The sequence below is a fragment of the Aristolochia californica genome, unplaced genomic scaffold (assembly GCF_029961685.1).
Source record: "Aristolochia californica isolate CCGP_79_NKW_82.1479 unplaced genomic scaffold, dmAriCali1.0.hap1 SCAF_2, whole genome shotgun sequence".
NCBI classification, from domain to species: Eukaryota; Viridiplantae; Streptophyta; class Magnoliopsida; order Piperales; family Aristolochiaceae; genus Aristolochia; species Aristolochia californica.
Genome location: NW_027181881.1, coordinates 740,264 through 761,626, shown reverse-complemented (window position 1 = coordinate 761,626; position 21,363 = coordinate 740,264). Strand labels below are relative to the sequence as shown.

Sequence of the window (21,363 nt, the reverse complement as noted above, 5' to 3'; positions counted from 1 at the left end):
CTTAAATCCAAACTAACAACATCAATAATAATAAACCGAAATAAGGAAAAAACAAGCACGAAAAGACACAACAAGATTTATAGAGATTCACCTCAAGGTGAGACTCCATCTTGTTTTTCGTCGCTATAGTAATCCACTATGAAGATGAAATACTTTAAGGGAGAGATCACACACTTATAGGTGTTTCTCTCTAACCTCTCGAGATGCTCTTCGGATTAAAATGATGAAACCCTAATAGCGGTGCCCCTCAATTTTAAAGAAAAAATTAGGGCAACCGCGATACAAGAGTAAAATTCTCAAACTGCCCTTGATGAAATAACATGTTGATCTGTGACCAACTCAGTGTAGGGCATTAATTTGGTTCCACACGAGACTGTTAAGTAGACACAAAGTATAGATAAAACAAGCAAACTAAAAAAAAAAAACAAAGTGAAATTATTGAAGATCTCTTTGTAACCCCATCTTCCTATATTTATTCTCTATGATAACACTCATGTAGATTACCTTTATCACGTACATTAGGGGGGGGGGGGGGTTAGTGCCCCAAAGTGGATTCTTGAAAATCAAGTTATGTCCAACATGAAGATCATGTCATGTCATGTACATGAAGATCAGGTAAGAATTTGTGTTAGTGTTGACGACTTCATGTGCACTGGAAAACAGTTTCCAGTGTTAGTGCCCCAACATGAGAAAAATATAAAAAACAAGAGAATTTCTAAACCTTTACAATGTACTTAATTACAATACAATCCTTAAACCCCAAATTAGGTAAAACAACCATTATTACTACACGAATAAATTATTTAATGTATAATTAAATATACTAATATATTTATTAATTGAATTAGATATTTTATTATACATTAATATGGTAATTACATGAGCCAATGAAATACCTACATGATTAATTACAAATAATAAATAAATAACATTATAAATAACAAAAACGAAAGTAATGCGTTGAGTTATTAATTTATTAATAACATATGATATACTTTAACCTAAAAATGAATAATTTAAGAGAAAAAATTGATCTAATCATAACTTTAACACACTATATATTTGTACATAATATATTTTATGTATTATTAATTATTAATATATTATCACAAAATTTAAAACTATTGGTTTAATTAACTATAGCAATCGCATAATTATGCCAAAAATAATTTATCAAATATTTATTTTAATAATATTTTAATTATGACTATTAAATCACTATTTTAATATAGTAACTGTAAAATAAATATATTAAATAAATAAAAATAATTAGTTATAAATAAAAATAATTATTTTATAAATAAAAATTATAAATTAATAATTTTTATGAAGATAGTTTAATTTTTCCTAACTTAGGAAAAATTAAACCATTGTCGTCTTCCTCAGCTGCGAGCCAAAGGGCAACAACGGGGACGGCGATGGGGACGGGCTAGTAGGCGACGGCAACGGCGACGGCCAGCGACGATGGCGACGGGGACGGGCTAGTAGGCAACAGCGACGGCCGGCGACGGAACGAGAGAGGGCTGTGGCAACACCGAGAGAGGGCTCCGGAACGAGAGAGGGTTGCGGCAACACCGAGAGAGGGTTGTGGAACGAGAGAGGGCTGTGGAAATGAAATGGCAAAGAGGGTGTGCGGCAGAGAGCCCCCCAAGAGACAGCCCCGCTCGCCGAGAGAGAGCCCGCACGAGAGTCATGTAGATGATTCTCAAAATCGGGCGGAAAACACTTTCTGCCCGTTACTCTTGAGACATGAACTCTTGAGTCATGTATCTTCATGTACATGACATAAATTTCGGTGCTCCCTAACGACATCATGACATGAACTGCATAATGCGCATGAAGATCATGTCCTGAGTCATGTGCACTAACCCCCCCTAAAATGTTTATCATGTAATCTCTCGATAACGCTTATTTTGTAATCTGTAACCTATAAGTACCTATGATTCATTAATGTAATACACGAAAAATATTTTTTTCTCCCTTCTAATTCTTCTACTTGGTATAAAAGTGATGAATATCTCTGAATCCTCCCTCCTGGTTGTCGTCGTATCTTCTTGCACTCGTCTGAATCACTGCCACCAGGTGACCAACTTTGGTGAAACATCCAAAAGTCACTAACAACCACAACTGAACCACCACTCTGCCTTCTGACGGCCCGGATCGGCAGTCCCGACGAAGATCAGATTCTGACTCTGCAAAGTTCGACATGTGCATCGTTCGTGTGAAGTCTCACGTGTGAATCTCACATGTGCAAAAAAAAAAAAAAAGTCACACTGCCCTCCCCTCTACATTGACGACTCAGCAAAGTTCTAGCTCGATTTCCAAGGTACATCATATTTATTTTGACGATCATCCAACTCGTCAACAAAAACTTATTATTTCCTTGTCATTCAAGTCTACACTCATGGCTCCTGAAGAAACTCAAACTACCATTCCTAATGCCCATGACCCAACTACACCTCTTATGGTGATCAACATCTACAACTCACATCCACCAATTATTTTTGTTAGAAGCTTCAAATGGAAGTCATTCTTATCAGTTATAATCTATACATGTTCGTTGATGGTTTTCATTGTGCGTTCTCAACTACAGAGACTGTCAATAATGTCCTCGCTCCCAATCTAAAATACTATACATGGTTTCGTCAGGACAAATTGATTTTTTGTGCTCTTGTTGGCTCTCTCATGCCATCTCTCATTCTGGCCCGAACTTATGCCCAACCTTCACGCAACCACATAAAGAAGATTAAAGAACAACTCAAGCATGCCAATAAGTCCAGCCAATTCTCTTCTCCACTTCCAGCTTTAATAAATCTACCCAATTCTCGCTCCAATTCCGACAAGTCAAGTAATTGTCATTAACGACAACCTGGGGCGTCCTCCTACCGCCTACTATCAGCTCCAACCTCAGGTCTTACCAACACCATCACACTGAATGGTCGATATCAGCCTCAACCCTACCTTAGTCGTTGCCAATTGTGTCGCAAAAAATGACACACCATTCCACAGTGCCCTCTCTTTCATCAGATGCAACAACTCTTGCCACCATCCCAAGCTCCTCGCCAACTTCCTCACTAACAACCTCGCACCATGACAATCACAAACTCATCTTGCGACCGTAAACTCTTCTACTAGTTCTACTTGGCTTCTGCATAGTGGCGCATCACACATGTTACCACAAATTTGACCAATCTCTCTATTACATCACACATGTTACCACGGATTTGAGTAATCTCTTTATTAACACTACTTATGACGGCACTGAATCTGGATATTGGTGATGACACAAATCTCTCTATATTACTCATCCTTGGGTCAGCAAACTTTAGAGAGCAAATTGCTAGCTTAGGTTTTTGCGTCGGATTCAGGAAGCAGATTGTTCTATGTTATCCTAGCATTAATGATTCTCCTTTACAAAACTTGTTGAGGTAAAGATGATAGGAAGACTTGATTTTAAGTCATAAATGGATTCAATGTTGGATTTTAAGTTCCCCGATAATTATGAAAAATCCGATGCGCCGACCACCCCGATACGACGTCTCCGAAGTTGATACGCTTTCATTGAACCGGACGAGCGATACGAAACGACTAGAAGCGACCAGGATGGCGCATCACGTGTCACGCAGTCAGCTGTCTCGGGTTTCATGCACGTTACTGACCACCTAACCCCGCAGCGGACCTCTGCTACGTGTAAGACATGCGATGACCACCTTAGTCCATAAAACCCCAGCCAAGCCTGCAATGGCCAGCATTCAGCTTGAATTCCCCAAGGAGAAGTATCAATTGAAGAGCAGTTGAGCGATGCCGGGCCTCACAATCGGCGATTCCCTGCCCAATCTGGAGACGGAGACGACCATTGGAAGAATCAAGCTGCATGATTTCGTTGGAGACTCTTGGGTGATCCTCTTTTCGCATCCAGGTACCTGCAGACTGTTTTATATGCTCTCAGTGTGATAGATTTCTTCATCCGTGGCTTCTGGGCAGATTTTTCCGCCATTCTACTTTTTCTTGTTTGGTCTGATCTCCTTCTGGGTTTGGTGCAGGAGACTTCACTCCTGTCTGCACGACGGAGTTGGGGAAAATGGCCGCCTACGCGCCGGAATTTGAGAAACGGGGAGTGAAGCTTCTTGGTCTCTCTTGTGATGATGTTAATTCTCACAAAGAGTGGATCAAAGACATCGAAGCTTATACTGTAAGAACAAACAACGGTCTTATCTATTAATTCCTCCCTCTATTTCATCTTCTTCATTCGCTTATTCTGGTCGGAGATGGTGCTGTCTCAAAATTTAATTACTGTATCGATACACGCATGCAGCCTGGGAGCAAGGTGAGCTACCCCATAATAGCTGATCCGAACAGAGAGGTCATAAAGCAGCTGAACATGGTCGACCCGGACGAGAAAGATGTAGCGGGAGCTCCTGTTCCCTCGAGGGCCCTTCACATTGTCGGACCAGACAAGACCATCAAGCTGAGTTTTCTTTACCCGGCGACGACTGGGAGAAACATGGATGAAGTGTTGAGAGTTCTGGATTCACTCCAGAAGAGTGCCAAGCACAAGGTCGCAACTCCGGTGAACTGGAAACCCGGTGATCCGGTCGTCATCTCCCCAAGCGTATCCGACGAGGAGGCCAAGAAGATGTTTCCTCAGGGTTTCGAGACTGCTAATCTGCCTTCTCAGAAAGGATACCTGCGCTTTGTTCAAGTTTAGTTTCGGAGCTCGTATTCCTCTACTACAGCTGTACTAAAAAGAGTTCATACTTGACCGTCTCGTATTTTGGATATTTTGGACTGCTGTACTCGTCTCGTATTTTGTTTTTCTGGACTGGAATATGATTATGAGATTGAAAATCTTGTAAGATGATTGTGTTTTTTTTCTGACCGTGTTTGCTGCTCATCGTCTCCGAAAAATCTCCACCATGACTGAAACAAAAACAAATCCAAGGTGAGGACGCTAAACTCTGAGAAGTTTCGACCATGATTGAAACACTGTTGTGGCACGAAAAATTAAATTCGAGTATTAAATGACGCAAAGGTCAGCTCAGAATTGGATTAGATGGAAACGGAGTCCCAGAGTGAGAGGCAATAGAAGCTGGAAAACTTGTACCATTAGAATCATCAATAAGAGGTTTCATTCTTTTCTCAGAAAGAAAATGAGTTCGAGAAACACTCAACCGGAAGGTAACGAGAACAAATTCAGCAATCCCATCAATGCAGTTCCTTGTCCTCCTCCAAGAACCCCACTGAACACGATTCAAGATCCGTTGTTAAGCTCAAAAGAATTTCTGGTGAGGGAACTTGATTCCACGGCCAAACTCGGTCGATATTTGGAGAAGAAATCAGAAGCTTCGGATGGGGGCACACAGATTTTGGACTTCAGAGGAGATATCATGGCATTTAACAGAAAATACAACAATTAAAGATCTGAAATAGTTGTTTTTATCTGTATAGCTCTCAATAGAAACTTGATAAATGGTATTCTTGATTGAATATGATGTTTATCTAACAGGACGAACTTAAGTTTCTCTTCACACATCAGAATACTGTGAGACCTCAGGTCATTGGATGTGCCATCTTGTGAGCAAAGCAGTGCCATCCGTGAGGCCTGTGAGACTACCCTTGTAGTAGCTGTCTTCAAGGCTAAGATCTGTAAGAGTCGAGTATATAGGCAGGTATTGTCCAGACCAATGGGATGTATCTTTTTCTTCTTGTAAATATATAGAAAGACCACAAATAATCGGTTTCAGATGAAATGTCTGGAAGCTACTCTATTTGGTACCTTGAGAAGGGAGAAAATGGCAGAAACTGTTGTGACAAAAGCTAGAAGCTGAAATTAAACACTTGAACCGTCTGGAATGGCTAGTTCCTTAACATTGCCATTCATATTTGACGTTAATAGTTTAATTTCATACTATCACAGTTTGGAGGTTCTATGAACAACTTTTAGAACCAAACTCTGTATAACCATTACTGATAGTAGGTTCACCAAAGAGAAGAGGATGCCCAGCGAACTAAAATTGTACTTAAAAAGACTCCCAAGAAGCAAAACTTAGAAGACTGGAACTTACTTCAAGATGGATTTTTGTCTGCCAATGAGTGTGCCTCAAAGAAGAAAATAGTGCTTTATCTGAAGAGATTGAGCTGCTCAAAGCAAGACTGGCTAAAAAAACTCTGAACTAACTCAATTTGCACTGGAGAATGCAAGACTACTGGAGCAGCTTAGAGTGTTAAGTATCATGTGAGTCAGAAATTTCATGTTCAGTTGAGCCAAAGGAGGTCTATTTCTTTCATTTTTCCATATCTTAGGTTTCAGGATTTCTATCAACAAGGAGAGCAAGAAACATCGTTAGCTGGAGTTTCAGAGCTACAAAATCAGGTTCTCTCAGAAGTCTCCGCATTCTGGAGTGTTACAGCTTTTGGAAATCCTCTAGGGGAACTTTCACCACGCTGAATTGCCATCAACAGCTTCTCAATTTTTGGTCAAAATATGACAGTTGAAATCAGTAATTCACAGCCAGAACGTTCAACAGACTGAAATTATAATTGACTTTACCATGTCTCTGATACAGGGGGAGCTGGATGGATGCCCATATGCATATCTGCTAATGTTCAAAACAAAAAATTACAGCATAGTGAGGTGAATCCTCATACAACACGTTAATTGTTTTTCATCGGCATAAAAAGGCTAATGAGCACATAAGTTAGGTTTCCTATTGATCTTAGGATTTTGCCTAAACTAATAGCATATTGACCAGGGGGTGCCTATATCAATATCAGAAATTTTATGAAGAAGCTTTAAAACCATATGCTGCTATGTTTCATGTATTGGCCATTTGTCACTCAACACGAGCCTGATATGGTTTTGAAGAACCATTTCTACGCATCACCCATCACAAAATTGCCCATTTGTCACTCAACGAGAACCTTAGCTCAACATTACAGACTAAGCGAGGGCTGTAATTTACAGCCTCACTTCCTTTGACCATTGTAAAGCTGTTTTTACAATTCTAAAAAAAAAAAAAAAAAAAAGAGAGAAAAAGTACTGTTTTTACAAGGAAAACTGATGCCACAACTTTATGATACATGTATATTAAATTTTTCCTTTTACACATTAACAAAACCAGTTACATCTACAGATTGGTAAAACAAAACATGTCAGTTAACGCTAACAACTACAATAAAATATTGTGAAAGCTGAGGGCTGTACCAAAAGATAATCAGCACCGCCTCCGTAAGATTGTTACTACTCTTAACCTGTCATTGGTGCAAGGAGATGTTTTGCACTTTAAAAACCTGCACAGCTGATGGTTGACTTTACACAGCCCCTCCATCTTTCATCTGAAAATTTAATTGGAAAATAGTTATTTGTTTTTTTGCTCACCATCTTCATTAAAACTGCTTTAAAAGTATCTTAATTGAAACAGGTAAAGCGAGATAAGAGAGAGAGAGAGAGAGAGATCCCAAAGTGCAAAGGAAGGGCGATTGTAAGATTTCGCTTTTTTTATGATGAAGTTTCCCGTATCAGTGTAGGTTGAATTGTGAATGCAAGGAAGATGAACCAGAAACAACCCCCACTTCCCTTCATAAAGAAAGTCTAAAACTCCCCATAAGAGGTTATCAGTAACCAACATCCTCCCACTGCCTCCTGCTATAGGTATTAACCACTAAAAAAAAAAAAATGAACAGGCAAACAGATCACGCTGGAATTTAATTCCACTTCCTCCAGCAAACAGAATGCCAGCCTCACAAAGAAAAACCTAACCAGAACAGGAAACTAGAGGAATTTCAAATCACCTTAGCTTTCTGAACCAGCCTCATATATTGGTCACGTGCCTCAGGGTACCGAGCCATTGATTGAACTCTTGCAAGAGCCTTCTCTACACCAGCCTCTTTCTTTTTTCGGCCAGCCCGCAGAAAATCATACTCATCTGTTTTACCTAACTCAGGACCTGAGTGGCCAATTGCATTGTCAACTCGAAAGCCACGCAAGCCAGTTCCTTTCCGTCTCCAACGAAGTATTGCCTTTTCAACAATGCTGACAGACCACACAACTTTCTTATACTGCTTACGCACTTGATGCCCCCTTACATGTGCCTAAAACAATCATCATCACAGAATATCACCACAGAAGTAAAATTACTAGTACTAACTAGCATACTCTTAAGAATGACTACCACTGATGGCAAACCGATTTCCATCAAATAACACTCACCCTATGAGTCCCAACCTGAGAACTCATCAATGTCATCAGAGAAGAATAGGCAAGAAAGTTCATACCTTTTTTTTTTTTTTTTACATGGTGCGAGATTTTATTAAAGACCAACAAAGCAAAAGACAGGATTAGGGGGGCCCTCCCTTAACAATGAGAGATAAGGGTTAGCTGATTGGGGACCGTGAGTCCAAGAACAGGAGATTACAGAAGTAATGCTGAAAATAAAATACAGATTTGACCAATGTCCCCAAAGAGGAATTGCCAAGACGGAGCACCAACCAATGTTCATACCTTCTAGAAGAAATCCAGATAAAAAGCATGATAGTTTTTTTAAAATTAAAAAGCATAATAAATAACCAAATTCACCTAACATACTACAAATTACTATTCAAAAAGAATCAGATAATAGAACTTCTCAAAAAGAAAACCGGTAATCTATCAGTAGTTCAACACTTATGATTCTATCATAATATACATTACTAAATTAAAATGAACAACACAATAATTCAAACTGTATTTATTCAAGTTCCAACATGAAGCAATTGCAATCATCATAATAAGTAAACTTATGACACAACAGAGTCAAACAAAAAATATAGAAGTCCCACTCCATCTGGAAAATCTTCTGATAATCATTTAGAATTTTAGATACTACGAAGTAATCCAAAATGAGAAAAAAGAATACAAAAGCTATCAATTAGCATACCTGAATTTTCACTATACGATGGCGAATATTTAAAAACTCCTTTCTCCCTTTCCAACCACGAAACTTTTGTTGGATCCTCACAGCAGCAGCATGCAAAGAATCACTAAAGTGACCAACCTTCTGGGTCTTGTTCAAAGAAGCAAGTGCAATTAATTCATTTGAAACTTCAGAATGTTCATCACTAATCCGTGTTGATTGCCTCTGAATAAAGGATTGAACCCGAAAGGCACCTTGTATTCGAGCTGCAGCTTGAGCAGAATTCCTAACAGCTGCAAGTGATCCTCTTAGAGAGAACTGTTGCTCTTTGCTTCCTTCAAAAGAAGAAATTCGTTCTGCCTTCGCAGTCTGAACAGAATCCTCTGCCACATCAGGATTTCCAGAAACACTACCAAAGTCAATCTGCTCAAGTCTCAATGAAGAAAGGTGACTAGTGAGATCTGCTTCTGCCAAATACCCAGCAATTCCTTTGAGCCCTCTACTTGAAGCAAGATCAGCAGCTGTCTGTCCTTCAGGAAATTTTGATGTTGGGTCCTCCACTGCACCAGGAGCAGCACCCAATCCAACAAGCGTAACAACCATCTCCTCTCTAGACACCAAAATGGTTAACACAATGTCAACGTGTTCAAACAGAACTGTAAGAAATAATGCATTCTCTGGTAAAAGTGGATGCCCAGCTGTTGAACTGGAATGAATTAGTATGGCCTTTTTTCTCGCTTTACTATCATTATTCATTACACACATACACACCCTTTTCCTATAGTAAAACTTGAACCCAAGACCTCACAATGTAGCGCATAATCCATATGGCTTTATGGCTTCAACCAAAACAAGGGTCTTAAAGAGACATGATGAACCAGCTAGTTTAAACCATTCAACTGGTTTAGTCAAATGGCTTTTAGAATTTCCTGTTGGGATGGTTCCACTAGCTTGTTTGGAAATTTTGGTTGGCTTTATTGCGCTTTAATATCAAATGTAAAACGAGGGAACTAGCCCACGAATTACAGAATGATTCCACTGGTTATACCCACTCCAGTTATTCAAACAGGAAAAAAGAGACAAAAAACCGCAGATCAAATATAGAATCTTGTGCAGTAGCTACTCTTTTTCCTTATTTTTTACTAATTTTCCCCAGTATACATGATTTTTTTTTCAGTTTTATCTTATAGAACATAACTTGTGATTGTAGTTTCAAAAAGTTCATTTATCATAACATATAGGCAGAACTGTCACCCGTTTGATGGAAAGTCCTGCTAGCTAACCTTCCAAAATATGCAGCCCAATGAAGGCCTGTTCTACCACGAGCATCCCTGAAGCTAGGACTGACCCCTGCAGCAACTATGGGCCTCATTGCCCACTCATAACCCAGAGCAGCAGCTAAATGGATAACCCCTTGGCCTCTGTCATCCAAAATATTTGGCCCTTTTCCTTCTTCATGAACTTTGTGAAGCAACCAGTCGTACAATCTGTCCTTCAGAAGTCTCTGGAGCAGTGCCTCTCTAGGATTTTGTTGAGATGTTCTGCCAATCTGATGCCACTCATGTTCAGGACTTCCAGAGAACATATTCATCATCAACAAACATTTATCACAATTACCCTCAGAGCAACCAATCCGTTGCTTTCTGTCTATTCCTAGAAACAACATCTTTGCAAAACGTATTTGAAGTTGCATTTCCTCTCCAGGTTCAATTTTAACAGCACTTGACAGGCCCAGCCCAGATACCCTTTCGCGGAACTCAAATTCCTGAACTTCGCTGCAGGCCAACCTATTACTACAGGTGATGTAAAATGGGACCAAGCCTGGAACATGAGCTGGAGCTTGACACCGAAGGGCATTAGTAGTCAAAACTTCAGCTGGGACCTCCACTTCACCAAACATGCAACTCCACTTCATATTGTGAGGATATTGATTCAAATTTTTCATAAATGTACCAGAGATTAAAACCTGACATATTAAAGAAAATCAGTACTTTTCACCAAAAATGTGCAGTTGCCTACAGTGCTGTAAGAAACTGTTGCGTACCTTTGTTTCCTCACCAGAAAAAGCCCAATCTGGTGAAAAATCTATAATGCTGAAAAGCTGATCTTGAGAAAGGGACGGACCTAGGGAATCAACATCCAATTGCATGTGACTAGATAAGCTGGACACATCTTTGTTACTTACGGAACCAAGAGAACACCAGTACAGCGGTGAGTCAGATGTCATCAAAGAGTCATCACAATCCCTACCAATTTCACGATTCATCCATCTCCCAAAGCTGTCAAGCTTCTTAAGCTCCTGCTGCTCACTGTTGTACAAGCTATTTTTTGGATCATTCTTTTGAGTGTGGCCATCCCCAGTTAATGAATCCAATGATGAATCATTTACAGAAACTTTCATCGTTGACCCAATTTTATTTTCTTGTGATGGATTCACTGAATAGAAATTTTGTTTCCGTGTAGACTCGTAAATCTTGGGCAAATCATTAATTGTAGAATTGTTGCTAGGAAAATCTGCAGTTACTGCATTTACCTCGTTTCTTTGCTCCTGTATAATTAAACAACAGCAACAAGGATAAGTATATGCATTATTCTGATATCTGACACTTTCCTTTTAAAGAGTCTGATTCCAATACTTTGAAAAAACTTCCATATTCACTATAAGATGGCACATTCAAATCTTTGTGCTCTCTCATGAAAAAAAAAAAATTCCCACCATCTCTAATGTTTATATATCCCAAAAACAATCTAGTGTTTCGCAACAAACCAACTTGTTTGTGATTTGCTATTTTTCTGTGTTGCCCATTTTCTTCTCCAACAATATTCTAGTTAGTCTAGTCTCCATCATGCTCATTGACAACCAAAAAAGATCCCCTTTAATTTACTAGACTGTATCACTAAAAGGAGAGAGAAAGAAGGATGAATTTTCACCTGCCTCAAGAAGTAAAGAGATAAAGGAGAATGTAACTAGAGAGGTGGGTGTATCGCCAAAAATAAATCAGATTTTTCCCTGAGGGATAAAGCCGATATGGGAGAGCATACCGACCATTTTACAGGGAGTCCTACATGTTGATATACCCACCCCTGGATTAACTATTTGGACAAATGACTAATGACCAAAGATGCATGCCACAAAAAGATGAAATAATCTCTGAGGGAGCAGTTAGACTAGATATGTTATACGCTACACAATATTAGCACGCCAAAAGAAAATGAATTAATCTCTTAGGTAGCAGTTAGAGTAGATGTGTTATACACTGTGCAATATTACACAGCACTATGATAGGCCAGAATAGACACAAAAAACCATGTTGGAACAGTCCCGAAGGCCTGGGACAACTCAAATCAAGATTATTAATTTCAATCACTATTCAGTGCAAACCTACCTGAATGGACTTTTGAGTATTCCTTCTCGATAATTGTAATTGAGCATCAGAAAATGGTCCATGCTCCCCATCTAGTCCATGCTTGTTAATACTGTAAGGATCTAATGTCAGTTCGGGTGATTTTTCTTTTAAGGGAGCATGGTCAATTCTTTGCACATGTATAGCAGTCCTATCTTTGTTTGAGCTATGAGTCTCTGGCCAAGAGGATGAACCAGTAGCAAGACCAAAATGTAATCCTCCTAAAAGTCCTGCATCGGAGATGTCACCACTGTTAATCAAAAGAAAAGGGAGAAGTACATTCTGATCCACTTAAAAATGCTAAAAATTAATTTTTTATGACAATGAGAAGAGAGGATTCATTTGGAAAAAAAGTCCCAAAAGAGGAACAAAAAGCTAGTCCATTGAAGGAAAAAAAAAGCTCCAAAATACATACACAGAAAGACTAAATGGAGAAGTGCCAACAACAACGTATTGCGGGTAACTCCTACAAGTTTTACTGCATAAATTTTCAGATTTTGTTGTCTTTTGCAAAACCTTAAATGTGAAACAAGGAATAAATTTGAACAAAGAGCTCCAAAATTGCAGGGTTTAGCAGTTATATAACACAAATTTGACACTAGAGTCAGCATATTACAAAACCAACACACTTTTTTTCCTAACACTCCAAAATAAAGGCAGGAGTTCATAATTTGTGATGACCCAGTTGATTTTTTTTTTTTTTTTTTTTTGAACGTTGAACGCCACCCTGGTGAGACTTGAAGCCAAAACCTCACACTAGGAACCCCAATGCCACTAGAGAAAGCCCTATCCACTACCCTGTTGAACATATATAACTATTAATTTGTACATACCAGCTTCCCTTGAGACTCCATAATTTGTTTGAAGAACTCTGTCTGATATAAGATTTGAATGGTCCACTTGGTTCATATAGAAAGGATTAATTGGTCCATTTTTAACCCCTATGAGATCATTCAACCCCTTGCTCTCATAAGGAAGATGTACAGGACCTGTACATCCCAATGTGTTTTCTTTTGCAGTATCATTAGGGTGCAGAGAGCCAACACCAAAGCCAGCTGTGGTGGGTTCTCCAAGGGAAGAGACTCCAAAATCATCTCCAGAATCCCCATCATCAAACTCAGAAGATGGTGCCCGTCCATTCCAATGGGTTGTACTAGGACTTGATGCATATGAAGCATGAGCAGTAAGAACAGGAGAATTCACTTGTGCAGAAGAAGAGGGAACCAAACTAGTAGAAGCACTGCCACCATCATTCTGCATTCCCCCATCTGCATTTAACAAGCGAGGGATAGCAGACCTGCTCCCCTGGAGATTAGTCAGTTAGTCTATAATACACAACAAGTAGTCAGTCCAAGAAAAAAAAAATTGCAAGAAGACTAGCACGATAAATTTCCTTATTCATGACCAATATGTGATAAAACCAATGAAGGAAAAGAATAACATGGCCATGGGGAATCTAACAAACAAGATCTCATCACGAAGATATAAAAGTTCAGTAACCTTCCGACAGTATAGATCAAAACTTCTCATACTATCTCAGTGCATGGTTGATTGGCAGATACAAGAATAGCCTAATGATTAAAACAGCATGAAGGGCTGCAACTAACATTTAGCACAAAGAAAGGACCGTAGGCCATTATAAAAACATTTTCATCTCCAAAGATATAAAGGATCTCACTTTTTTTTTTATAATAATGAGAAGAAGCACTCCAACGAGAAAGATAAAAGTAAAAATAAAGAGTAGAAGAATACAAAATACGGATAATAAAAATATAAAGCTAAAAGTAACTAAAGAAAAGGGCTTCCATATGGTGATAGAATTCCCCAGATTTCGCTTATTTTTATAATAATTAGAAAAAAAACACTCCAATAAGAAAGATTTCAAAGGGCAAAAGTAAAAATATGGAGAAGAAAAATGCAAAATATGGATATATAAAAAATTGTCAGCTGAAAGTAACAAAAATAAAGAACATCCAGATGGTGACAGAATTCCTGGCATCTTGAGATGTTGCCGGAGCCTCCATCTCTACCCCATAAATCCGCAACGCCCATTAGCACTCCAACTCAGGAACATGAATCTTCAAGTTTTCCCGACACTTAAGCCAAACAGAATACTCAAGGTCAAAATAAAAAGAACTAACATAAGAATCTCTTTTTTCCTAAACATTTTATGAGAAGTTAGTGGGAAGCTGCATTGGGAAGTTCTGGATTAACATCCACTTATTCTCATGTGATTGAGCAAATGATAGTCTATTAATTTCAAAAGCGAAGAAGATACATTAACAAAATCAAGTTCAAACTTTTACCTCATTCACCTCCCTATAATGCACAAGTACAATATGCTGCAGCAGCCTGGAAACAAGAGCAAGAGAAAAAAATGATGATAACTACATATAAATACATTTGTTTAAGCAATGAATGCCAATATAAACACTGATAAAAACTGTATAATTTGAGAGGAGATGAAACTGTAGATAAATTAAACACTTACTCATCAAGCATCCAATAACTTCGCCTTTGAAAATTCTCATTTTCTTCACCATGGGCATAGTAGCAATGGAGAACATCCACACTCCCAGCCTGGATAAAGAACCAAAGGATAAATTTTTTGCACAGATGCTCAATTTTGGTAATGAGGCAGAAATTATTTTGAGTGATAGCATGCTAAGTGTTTGGACCAAAATGCAAGGATAAAGCTAGCCTACTCAGGGCATGCTAGCCATTGTGATTCAGTAAAAGCCAAGCTATCAGCACACCTAACGAGAAAAAATCGTTCTTGCAGAGGTTCTCAGCTCCGGGGATCACAGAGGGGGACTCATCCTTTTTCTTTTTTTTTTGAAACACAGGACTCATCCACGTTGATCATTTAGTTATAAAAGCTTGCACACTTTTGTAGTTTAGCAGCAAACTTTGAGGGCTGCCACTAGTGTATGTACATCTGATGCTCTTGCAAAGTAAGGAATGTCATGTAATAAAGTATCAATGGATCAATCATTCCCACTCCCTACTGTGAGCTGAGACCTGATCTCTCTATCTTGCTGTAATATTCTTTTTTTATTAATAGAAATCTCAATTAAAATGTAAGCTAAAATAGTAAAACACAAGTATACTCTATGATACTCTAGAATATGAGAAATCATAATGCACCTTTAGTTTTTCATGGGCCTCTCTGATTGTTTTACCATCTTTCTTCTTTCTCCAATTATGCCCATCCTTGCGGAAATACCGAAGTGTCTTGCGATCAAACAAGAAGAGAGAACCCCCTAAAAATATTGAGGTTAATTCCCAATGCAGAATCAATAGGCAAAGAACAAACACTCTATCAAACAAAAGAAACATAACACCAGCACTGAGAAGCATCTAGCCTCAACCAAAGTATCATTAGTTTCTGCAGTAGTTAATCCCACATGAATGATATTTAATGTGACACTTAGACTCTTTTCACAGCAGAATCAATTGTAGCAGTTTTTTTACAAGCAAATGATATGATTCCAAAAAATCGTAATGATGATGGAGATGATGGCAATGATACTCAATAGTAACACAATATGGACTTCTCTTTGTATAAGCAAGAAGAAGAAGAAGAGATGTATAATAAAAGAAACAAAAAATGAAACATATAAACATGCAAAGTTACAACATAATCACTTTTCTAAAGGCATATATAAGTAAACACCCTATTCCATTGTCACTAGTATGTTTTATTTTTTTTGAAAAATGAAGCAGTGAATTTCTCTTTTGGGTTTTCACCTCACCTGGTGCTTTGTAGCCACGACAAAACTGGTCTATGTACTGCTCAATCCCATTTATATATTAGATGTATAGTTTCAAATTATATGATGATCATTTTGAATGTGTTTTACATTTCAAATAATAATAATAATAATTTGTTCTGCCTTTGTTTCTTTATAGCAAGATATACTTTTACATTACAGAACACACAATGATAACTTGGCAAAGTTCTTTAGGTGAATAGTTTATGCACACACTAGGCAATTCAGGCATCTAAGAGACGTAAACTCGAGATTTTAGATAAAGAAAACTCCCAACATTAGCCAGATGGCTGAAGGTTTCTTTTAGTCGGTTGAGAAAGAGTTTCATTACAGAGGGAAAGGTAAAAACAGCGACTCAAAGGCAAAGCTTACAAGAAATGACGATGGCAATAGAAGAGCACAAGAAAAAACACAAGGGCTAATCCATTGGCAAAGAATATCCCTCAATAAGTTATCAACAGGGTCATCTACCATTAGCAAGGAGTCAGCAAACTAAAAGTTCTCTAAAAGGTATGCCTTCTAGAGATAGCTAGAGACCTGCATAAATCCTTGATCTTGTCATGATACTAAAGGAAGTGTCAAATGGAAGTTGCATTCCTCGAACAGATGTTCTTTCCACTTTGATAGATCTGTTTTATGTTGGCTTCTGGGGAAAACTTGTTTCATAACAATGAATAAAACTAACTCTCAACACGTGTTTCACTGATATTGGATCCAAATAATATTTGCTTAAAACATAAAACTTTACAATAGTTAAACAAACAACTGAGAAATTTGAAGTATAAAAATTAACCACTTTAATTGTTAAAAGACCATTCATATGCATACCAGGAGGTTTATAAGGTGGATCCGATGTCAAACGAAACCTTTGGTGGTTACGAAGAAGTTCACAAATTTCACCTGGCCGTAGCCAACGATGTTGTGCTTCTGCTAAAATTTGTCCAATGTCTGTTTACAAAAGTCAATCAACATGGTTAAAATAAAGGAAGTACTTCCAAACAGACAATCAGGAAAAAAAAAAAACTCAAAAGCACGGTTTCAGTTAAATCAGACCCATTAAGCATGGTTAAAAGGATAAAATGGGTTCTTAAAACAACATATTGCTTAGGTCTGACTACTGTACATCAAAAATGTCAAATCCATTTGCGCCTAAAGTTCAAACAGACAAACCATGCCGCACTGAAGTTACCAGCAGAAGTCATAAACTAAGAGAGCATTAGCGATTCCCTCAGAACACATTCACAGTCGTTCAACAAACAACCGAAACACAGCGCAACCCATTCCAAAACGCGAGAATTCCCACCCACCGCCGGTTGCAAAAACTAAAAAAAACAAACTCTGCACGAGCCGAGCTCACAACAGAACCACTTATGACTCTGAAAAAACGAGACATACCTAGCGGCTGATTTAAACCATATCTCCGGCTATCTGCCATCCGCGAGCAAAGCTACAACCTTATCCCCTATTCTCATGAGCAAACACCCGAATTCCCGTCAACAAATGACACTCCCAAGGAGCTCCAAACCCCCCAGTTCGATATCAAACGCGTAAGCGAGAACCCGAGGCGAGTAGGACGCGTAAATCAGAAGGTGATGTTCGAAAACAACGACAGATTAACACAAGATGATTCCATATTTCCGCATTATAAAAAAACCCTAGTACGTTCATGTGATGCGACACCGAGCGACAGAGAAAAAAAGCACGAAAGCGAGAGGGAGACAAGTGCGCGGTTTTCTAATTTCCAACGGAAAAAAGTAAAACCACTAAATATTAGGCCCAACAAATAATAAATGCTCAGTTCAGGAAGAGAGAGAAATTGAAGGTCTCGGTTCAGTTTTCACACCATGTGCTTTTTCTCCCTCTACCATCCTTCTCGCTGGTCGCTTCCGTAACCAATTACGCTGTAAAGTTCCTTATGGCGGGGCCTAATTGGACGGCTGCGCTTCGTTCTTCCAGGTAGGTTGCTTCTACCTAAGTGGCTCCTCTGGTTCGAATTTTTGTAACGATGTACGACATTCTTAGTTGAAGGCTCAGTGCAGGATTTGACGGGGTTGAGACTGATGCACTGATGTTGGAACGGTGGGACTATGAGAAAAATAAATACATGAGATAAATTCAATAGGATTTTATCTGATAACAGTCAAATAAGAGATAGCAACATCTTGCTCACACTGTTCTTTTACATCAACACCTGCAACACATTTAACTGATGGTAAGTTGGAACGTTAGATTCTAATAGAACTGCATCTCCTCTGTCTAAGAAATATTAAAAAAGAAAGATAAACCTCCCCCAGACAAACTACCAGAAATCATAAAAAAGATTTGTCTTTCTGCTTTTAAGATAACTCCAGAAGCAAGCAAAGCTTATAAGAAATGCCATAAAGCTTCAATGATTCCCCTTCTTCAAGGCTATGACTGGGGATGGCCTGCTGAAAGCGAGAGATGGCTCCTTAACTGCTCATTCAATTTGACAACCGATTAGAGGACTCAAACGAAGAAGGATGAGGTGGGTCATGCAGCAGCATGGCCAAGTGTTAAGGCTGTTTTGCTTCAAAGATGGCCTTCCATTTATTGGGTTGACTGCGAAGCTATCAACATGTCGACGTAACGATTAACTGTATATCAGCAGTAACGGAGGAATAAATTTTGTCAGCTGTCTTGTTTTTGCTCCCTTAACTGCCGAAACTTGAAATTTTTTGTGATGCAGCAACTCAGAATGTCAATGATCCCACAAATAGATCTCCTTTACGGGGACTACAATACAAGTATTCATACTAATCCCTCAGGGCTGCAGCTTGAGCAGACGTCACTGAGACTGTTAGAGGTCCGGGTGGATGGGTTCGTGCCGGGTAGAACTCCCCTGGCAACTCATTCTGGAACGAAATAGAGCTTTTCTTGTCTGGTACTCTGTGTGTGCTGAGGCATGACTCCTCTTACCTCAACCATAAATGACTTTCTGTAGAAAAAAATTGCAGAGAGGTGTTTATTCCAGTTGATGGTCACGAAGGATAGTAATGTGAGGACTGAGTTGAGTTCAAGACTTTACCAGTCACCAGTTAGATGGTACATCAACTTTTTACATATATATACTCAACCATGTCAATTAGATAGAGGATGCTGCTAGTAAATGATTACCAGAACTACATAAACTTAATGTGAGCCCCAGTATACCGAAGGGGTTATAGATTTGGTCTAAAACCCCATCCATAAAAGGATTTTAGTGGAGTGAAACTTCAAACCCATTGGACCTGAAATTCTAAAGAAAACCCACCTGCAATTCAATCCCAAGCTAGATATACGGGGAAGTGCTTGGCTCCGAGCACATCCTAACACCACCATATAGCCATGGCACACAAAAATTGATATCATGAACGGTCGACAATGTTCAGTGAGAGATATCTGCACAATGAATTCTTTATACGGGGAACAAACTGCTGATAGCATAATAACAATGGCCAAAAGAAATGCAGACAGAATTATCAGCAAAACATTTAAGAAGAGAACAAGAAGCAGATGATATTCATCCATTGTCCCTGAATAATAACTTTTCCGGTGCCGGATAGGATTAGAACTCACAAGAGGGATATTCAGGATTCTTCTTCATCTGTGTTCAAGCTTCTTCCTTTTGATTCCAGTCTCTTAGACTCATCCTGCGAATATGCCATCACCATTTCATAATTCAAAGGCCCCCGTCAAAGATGGTCAGAAACATGGTAAACAGATATCGGTTAATGTAGTTTCTAGAATTCGAGTAGGCTAATGTGCAAATTTCCTAATGCTTAAGAAAAAGCAATGCACGACTCAAAGGTGAAAATCTACAACCCAGCAAATATTCTAACAATAAATGCAAGGAAAAGTTTCAGCAGAAAGAAAATGGAGGAAAAGAAGCAGTATGTTAAAATCCAAAAATAAGGCTCTTTACTTTTTTGGAGCCCTTTGTCAATTTCCTCGCTTATTCTGCTTAGAGTCACACCTTCCCTTGACAATGCGTCAATTGTGCTATTGGAACTCAAAGAGCTATGAGATCAAAAGACATTTTAAAGCTTTTAAAATATCTTCAACTTCAGGGGCAAAAAACAGAGTAAGAAACAAGCAGAAGGGTATTTTCCCTCCTTGGCCCAACTAGTAAAGCACTACAGAGTCCCCTTCCAAAATAAGTGGATCTTGAAAACACTGAGAGTAGAGCCACAAACCTCGGAGGAGAGCTATCATGCCACCATAGCATCACACTAGCCCAAGGGCATAAAGTATATAAAAAAGATCGTAATTGATGAGTCCCTAATGATTCTGCCACCTCTCACTGGGCCAAGGTCACCCCATGAGCTGTCATGAAAGTTAAACTTCAATCAACCCACAAAAGGAGGCAACCAAGCTACAAGATCAGGAATGGTGTGATCAATTGAGTTGACAACACCCTTTCAACTCCTTATAATTGAGCTAGGAAGATGGAAAGCCCCTTGAAGTTCATGCCCAAAACAAAACACAATGGATTGTTCCTTCAATAATTCCCAGAATAGGTTTACCCTAAAAATTCATTGGTTTCTTTCTTCCTACATATTCCAGATTATGGCATAAAAAAGTAACATCTAAAAGATATTTCCAATTGTTCCCCAAGGCACTAAAACTATTTGGTCAAGGAGGCCAGACAAGGTGGAGGAAAAGCATGATAGCAAACACATATTGAAAAGAGAAAAGCACTCCAAATCTGCCTTCAAAGTGGACAATGGACAAAGAGATGGTCTACAATCTTAGTATACATGGGTTCTTACTACGTTCTATTCTCTTCAGAGAAGAAGGAGAGATTCAGCATGCCTTGCAGAAGTTACAGACATTCCTTTCAATCATTTTCTTCGTCTGGCTACTTCAAATGGATTTCACAGTTTATGACAATAGACACAACAACTAAAGATTCATCAGTCATTTTCATACAAAAAAAAAAAAAAGATTCATCAGTCATAAACCATAGGTGTTTTTTCTTTTGAACCCTTCGGAAAAGAAGACACCAGAAATATTGCATTGCATTGCAAATTCAAATCAAAGAGAACAGAAATGGTACAATTATCATATGATCAGAATCCATGTTAGAAGTGGTGTCTTCACCTCCTTCTGGCATGACACTTGGGTCGGGAGGACCAGCTTGGCAAGGGCTTTCCCTCAAATCTGCAGCACAGCTAGAAGTCGAGATATCACTGAAAAAGACTCATATACTAATAAATGGATAATGTCATTGGGATCTGAAGTTGAGAAGAGCCTTAGAAAATGATGAGGGCTCTGAAGCATGCAATCTTCTCCATC

The 21,363-nt window shown here is 38.8% G+C and overlaps 2 protein-coding genes and 1 long non-coding RNA gene across 9 annotated transcripts; 1 reads left to right on the top strand and 2 right to left on the bottom strand.

Moving 5' to 3' along the window:
• Nucleotides 1-3,775: 3,775 nt before the first annotated feature.
• On the top strand, nt 3,776-4,847 carry LOC137957259 (1-Cys peroxiredoxin). Its single transcript, XM_068805011.1, has 3 exons — nt 3,776-3,919; nt 4,044-4,192; nt 4,316-4,847. Exons 1-3 carry the CDS (start codon nt 3,802-3,804, stop codon nt 4,706-4,708), a joined length of 660 nt encoding a protein of 219 aa, XP_068661112.1. The 5' UTR covers nt 3,776-3,801; the 3' UTR covers nt 4,709-4,847.
• LOC137957258 (calmodulin-binding transcription activator 3-like) lies at nt 4,236-18,125 on the bottom strand. 7 transcript variants are annotated; one of them, XR_011113332.1, is made up of 14 exons: nt 17,464-17,798; nt 16,897-17,016; nt 15,443-15,558; nt 14,787-14,875; nt 14,602-14,647; nt 13,129-13,600; nt 12,278-12,525; nt 10,936-11,439; nt 10,175-10,857; nt 8,916-9,501; nt 7,792-8,091; nt 7,205-7,335; nt 4,759-4,920; nt 4,236-4,687 (listed from the first exon to the last, which is right to left on the bottom strand). XR_011113332.1 is itself a non-coding variant. In XM_068805009.1 (12 exons), exons 1-12 carry the CDS (start codon nt 17,934-17,936, stop codon nt 7,312-7,314), a joined length of 3,213 nt encoding a protein of 1,070 aa, XP_068661110.1. In that variant the 5' UTR covers nt 17,937-18,125; the 3' UTR covers nt 6,888-7,311. The 7 variants fall into 7 exon arrangements, 3 of the variants coding, with proteins under 3 accessions (XP_068661110.1, XP_068661108.1, XP_068661111.1); XR_011113331.1 differs by lacking the exon at nt 4,236-4,687 and adding an exon at nt 6,551-6,599 and having other exon boundaries at nt 4,906-4,920; XR_011113330.1 differs by lacking the exons at nt 4,236-4,687; nt 4,759-4,920 and adding an exon at nt 5,180-6,599.
• A 775-nt stretch (nt 18,126-18,900) lies between these two features.
• Nucleotides 18,901-20,039, bottom strand: LOC137955499 (uncharacterized). Its single transcript, XR_011113158.1, has 4 exons — nt 19,991-20,039; nt 19,645-19,718; nt 19,340-19,467; nt 18,901-19,024 (listed from the first exon to the last, which is right to left on the bottom strand). It is a non-coding gene; the product is annotated as an uncharacterized lncRNA (long non-coding RNA).
• Between the last annotated feature and the right edge of the window lie 1,324 nt (nt 20,040-21,363).